Genomic DNA, 5326 nt, shown 5'->3' on the forward strand with positions numbered 1-5326 from the left:
AATTGCCTATCCCCTCAGGAAACCACCCCCTGGTAGAATGTGCCTGAGATGTAAGCACATAAATTTATGTAGCCATAAATTTATCACAACATTTCTTAAACCTATTTTGTCATATTTTCTCTTTCCCTCAGGCTCTTCTTCAGGAGGCACTATCCGGTCAACACTGTTATTTTCTGTGCTTTGGATCCACAGGACAGAAAGTAAGGACGGCAAATGCTTTTCCTAATTCAACATTCATAATACTGTGTGAGACTACAAAAAACACTAATAGAAATATTAATCTTTTCTCTCCCCCACCCGCCTCTCCCTGCCTCTTCTGTATGCAACAAGATGGATGAAAGAGAGCCTTTCAGCAAAGTAAGTAACAGCATGCATCTTACTATCCGACCACCTTTGCAAACAGCTTATAGCATGTCCAGGACTCTGCATTTCCTTCAGATATCCCCTAAATCAGGACTATTGAGCAAGGCTTGGGGACTCTTATCAGGTGGCAATTTGGAGTCTCAAATGTGACCCATAGCATCTTCCACACTTCCTACAATTTTTGGAACAATCTTTATGTCCTGGAAATGATGCCCTTAGTGGGACAAGAGCAGAGACATACAAATGGCGTCTGCTTCTCTTCTCAACATCCCCCTTTCCTCCGCATTCCGATTCAGCGAGCATTGCAGGAATTGGGAATCATGGCATTTGCAACTTGCTAGTATTTGTAGCCAAGGAAGAAAGTTGTAGGAGGAGTGATGGTCTAGTCTTGTTGGATTGGGTGAAGCAGAGTCTGGCAAGCATGTCTTTTGGAAGGCCAACAATGACATGTTCAAAATGGGGCTTAGATGGTAAAGTACGAAGAGATGCTGGTCAAGGGATTGTGACTATTTTGAAGAAGATGGCACTTGCAGTTAAACAATGAGTGACATTTTCAGAGGTGTACCAAACTACTGCAAACTACTTTCTCTTAGTTTGTTCTGGCCTCCAAAATAATTCCATTATTCGCTCTGTGGCGTGATGCTTCTTTCTTTTCATGCGCATTTCCTTTGCTTTTGCTTTCTACAGGGTGTTTGGGTTTGTTGCAAGGAAACAAGGTGACGCTGCAGACAACGTGTGCCACTTGTTTGCAGAGAATGATCCAGAGCAGCCTGCCAGTGCCATTGTAAACTTCGTATCAAAGGTCATGATAGGTTCCCAGAAGAAGAACTAAGAGCTTCCAACTGAGTGCTGCAGATGAACTCACAGGAAGGATGTTGAGTGTTAAGAGATTATGGCCACTCAGCCTGCATCTAGCGGTTTCCCAGGACGACATTCCACATACAAGGCTGCCATCAGTAACATCACCTGACCATTTGACAGGTTTTGACATACAAGTGCAACGTTAAGCAAAGAAGGGAGCTAGAAGTCAGCAAGATCCCTAAAGCCCATATCTGAACAAATTTTGGAAGAAAGACTTAAAGCAAGGGAGCCAATAGTATTTTCCATGATTTTTCGCCACATTGGGCTAGAATCATAGCATTGTAGAGTTGGAAGGGTCTCGAGAGCCATCTAGTCCAACCCCGTGCCATGCAGGTAGAATGGGAGGTGGGAGCCACATTGCTTTTAGCTGGAATTCTTGCTAGGAAACACACAATCAAGGGCAGAACTACACTTAAAGAAATCACAAAGGGAACAGCCTCTGGGTGCATTTGTAGGGAAGAAGTGGTAGCTACAGTCTGGGTTATAATTGCAGGTTCTCCTTTGCAAGTGCCCATGTCTGCATTAGTGTTATCTCAGCAAATTCAGCTTTTTGGAAATCCTGACAATAAGAGCTGTTCGACAGTGGAATTTGCTGCCAAGGAGTGTGGTGGAGTCTCCGACTTTGGAGGTCTTTAAGCAGAGGCTTGACAACCATATGTCAGGAGTGCTCTGATGGGGTTTCCTGCTTGGCAGGGGGTTGGACTCGATGGCCCTTGTGGTCTCTTCCAACTCTATGATTCTAGGATTCCACCTGTAAATAATTGTTGTAGCTTCATTTGATGATAGCCATGGCCATTCTCTTCCCTTGTTTTCACATAACAATCAAACTTTAAATGGAAAAATGTTGTGTTCAGAGGAAATTGGTGCAGATTTATTTGGGATGGTGCAGAGGGAGAGAGAGGGGTTTTTGGACTGCAAAAAGAAGCTTGGGTGCCTTTAATTTATTTGAAGGTAAATGGGAGGGATTGGTTAAAAAAGAAAAATGCAATGCATGTTATGTTATTTCCATGTTGCTTCTTATACGAAGAATTTAAGTAGGGAATGTAACTCTTTTCATGGTTGCAGGATAAAAAGGAGGGGGAAAGCACACAAGAGAACATTTCTGTATAATTTATAATATATTGCTGTAGTCAGACTATTTATAGCAGGCGTGGAGATCCTGTGTGCCTCCACATGTTGCAGGATGGCAACTCTCATCAGTCCAAGCCAGGAAGGCCGATGGTCAGGCCGATGGGAGTTGTAGTCCAATGATATCTGGAGGTGCCACAGGTTTCTCAACCCTTGTGGCGCTAAGCAGGCCTCTCTCTGTTGTACAGTATTCTAATTCTGAGCATACTGTTGAAGGCACCGTTCATTAGGATAGGACTTGGGCAGGAGACCCATTCAAGCCCTGAACTGAATGAGGGTTCTGCTGCAGCGCCACGTGGAGCAATGCTTTTTTTAATGTATCCTATATTCCTTCAGTAGCGGAGACTTCGCTTGAGCCTTGCTGTAGGAAGTAGTTTTGTATTCTGACTTTAAAAGCAGCCTTTACGTTTACAGTAAATATTTTCATATTATTTTCTATTACTTAAAATGATGGTTATGAAATCCAATTTGTATGGATGGTTTTTAAGCTGATTTTTATTTTTAAAATCTGGAATAAATAAAACATAAAGAGGAAAAAAATATTTTTGTTGCACTTACCCATATTTTGAAGATGGTCTGATTCTGTTTTGACAGTATGGCACATCCTGTGCTTGTATTGCTTATGAAGACAACACATGTGACAACTGCCTCTTTAAGATCCATCTTGCGACTTCCTTCACACACAGACCCAGCAAGATGGAGAGAAACTTTCCATTGATTTGAGCCCATGCCACAGGAATCCATGTGTGAATATGCAACCACATACGCCTTTGAATCAGGGTAGAGTGAATCAAGCCTCATAAGCAGCATTCTCACGGTCACTAAAGGAGCTAGGTTTAGCCCCCCAACCAGATATGTCAATCTCCCTTCTTTTTTGTTCTATGAGTTTTTTTTGGCTCCTGTTTGTTTGCAGCGTTTTGAGAGGGTTGTGATATCCCGTTCTTGTTGGTTAATTTCTGAGGTCGTTTGCTTTTAAGGGATGCTTTTTCTTTTATACAGGTTTCTCTGACAACCACTTTCATTGCGTCCCAGAGGAGGGGGGTCAGGCATGGCCAAACTTGGCCCTCTGGATGTTTTGGGACTACAACTCCCATCATCCCTAGTTAACAGGACCAGTGGCCAGGGGTGGTGGGAACTTTAGTCCCAAAACATCCAGAGGGCCAAGTTTGGCCATGCCTGAGGGGACTTGTTGGGTTCTCTACACCATTGTCCTTCAAGTAGTTTTGGAGGGTCTTCGAGAGACTCTCTTGCCATTTGGTTTGTGTTCAGTATGGGACTAAAGGACCATGATGAGGTGGTTTGTATATTCTCTCCTAGTTTGAGGGAAGGCATGGTCCATGATCTTAAAGTTACCAACATTTGTCGTTCCAACCAAGTGGATCAGGCCTGGTGAGAGCAGAATGCTAGCCAATCTGGACATTATGGTGTGGTGCCCAGACTTGAACATGTGTGGCTGGTGTTGCCTGGGTTCTTTTCACCCCATATATCGTACAGGCCTCCATTTTTTAGCCTTTCTAGTAGCCTATGAGAGTCTGTTTTGGGGTTTCCCTTGAAGGAAAGTTGCCCATGTGGTTGTGGGGCAGGTCACACTCAAGGAGGTGCCTCTCACATTTAGGTTGAGGTTGCCTCCCAGGATTGCTTGCCCTTTGGAGATGAATTTATTTAGTGTTTTCTGGACAAAGTCTCTTTTGAAATTGGGAGCATATATAGAGCCAATCGTCAATTTAGTTTTGCCACCTAGTGTTCTCTTGGAAAAGATGAATCTGCCTTTTAGTATTGTTGTAGCTTTAACATTTAAGTCTCTGCTGAGCACTATGGCCCCTCCACATGCTTTTCCTGAGCCAGGGGACACTCATTGTTGGCTAAAGCAGAATTCATTTAGAAGTTTTCTACCTTTAGGTGGGCTGTGTATCTCTTGTAGGAAGAAAGTTTGGGTTTCATGGTACTCATGTAAGAGGTGATGGTTGTTGTTTTTTTACAGGGTTCCCTGCCCTCCTCACATTGTGTGATTGCTTTTAAGGTAGCTATTTTTGTTTGTCTACTTTGGATGGTGTTTCCTTGTCAACCCACCTGTGATGTTCTGTGTCTCTTGCTTCTAGAGAGTTGGGCCTAGTAGGTAGCGCTGACAGGGTATGATGGTGGGGGGACAGAGGGGGTTAGAGTTAGGTTGTGGCATAGAGTAGCATATAGTTACATAAAGACTTACTGAAGGTAACTTGGACTGTGTGGCTTCCAGCCGGGTGGTCTCAGGTAATGTGAAGAGCCTTGCTTAAGAACAAGTCACCTCCATTGTCACTTGTGATAGGGGAGGATCAGTGAGACAGTGCCAAGCTCCTTTGCAGCACTTGGATTGCGGTGTAACAGTTGAAGGTTTTTAAGCAACGTTGTCAGCAGTATTTAATAACATTGCTGGATTGTTAGAGCAAAGGGGTGGAGCTGTAAATATGTTCACCATTCTTGCTAATAGTGCCAAAATCCCACTCTACCACAAAGTCCAAACTTGTGACTTCCATTTACCAGGAAGCAGGTAGGGAGAAATTCAGATGTTGCATTAGCTTCCTAAATCATCTTTGTCAACCTGATGCTCTCTAAATGCTCTAAATTCCAGAGACTGCAGCAGTTGGAAGCTGTAGTAAAATAGCAGCCGGCTGGTTCATTTCCATTGACAAATTTGGAGCATGTGTTTCTGGATTCCTCCTTGCCAGGTGGTTTAGCATATTTTGCAAAGTAACCCATTTCTTTCAACGGGTATTGAAGTCCATCATGCTCTTACAGGCCGCTTAAGGGAGAGTTCCATTAAATCTGTAGAGTCAACAGGGCACTGTCCAGTGTTGGACATCTATCAGCCCTAGTCAGTGGTGGGCACAACACTGGCTGCCCCTGTATTGCTTGAAAGGGCTCTTGCCCGTCTTCTGCAGCCTAAGACACAAAGGCAGTGTCTTCACAGCCACACAAGCAAGAGGCCCCAGGCAGC

At 43.8% G+C, this 5326-nt stretch overlaps 1 protein-coding gene across 1 annotated transcript in view; it reads left to right on the top strand.

Annotated features, from left to right (window-relative positions):
- Positions 1-2892, top strand: part of TNS3 (tensin 3) — a 79149-nt gene extending 76257 nt beyond the window's left edge. The window contains 3 exon segments of the mRNA XM_083470910.1: positions 132-200; positions 331-357; positions 1051-2892. Coding sequence (XP_083327036.1) covers positions 132-200; positions 331-357; positions 1051-1195 — 241 coding nt within the window. The 3' untranslated portion in view covers positions 1196-2892.
- The last annotated feature ends 2434 nt before the right edge of the window (positions 2893-5326 follow it).

This window comes from Podarcis liolepis (genome assembly GCF_965112155.1).
Source record: "Podarcis liolepis genome assembly, chromosome: 13".
NCBI lineage: Eukaryota > Metazoa > Chordata > Lepidosauria > Squamata > Lacertidae > Podarcis > Podarcis liolepis.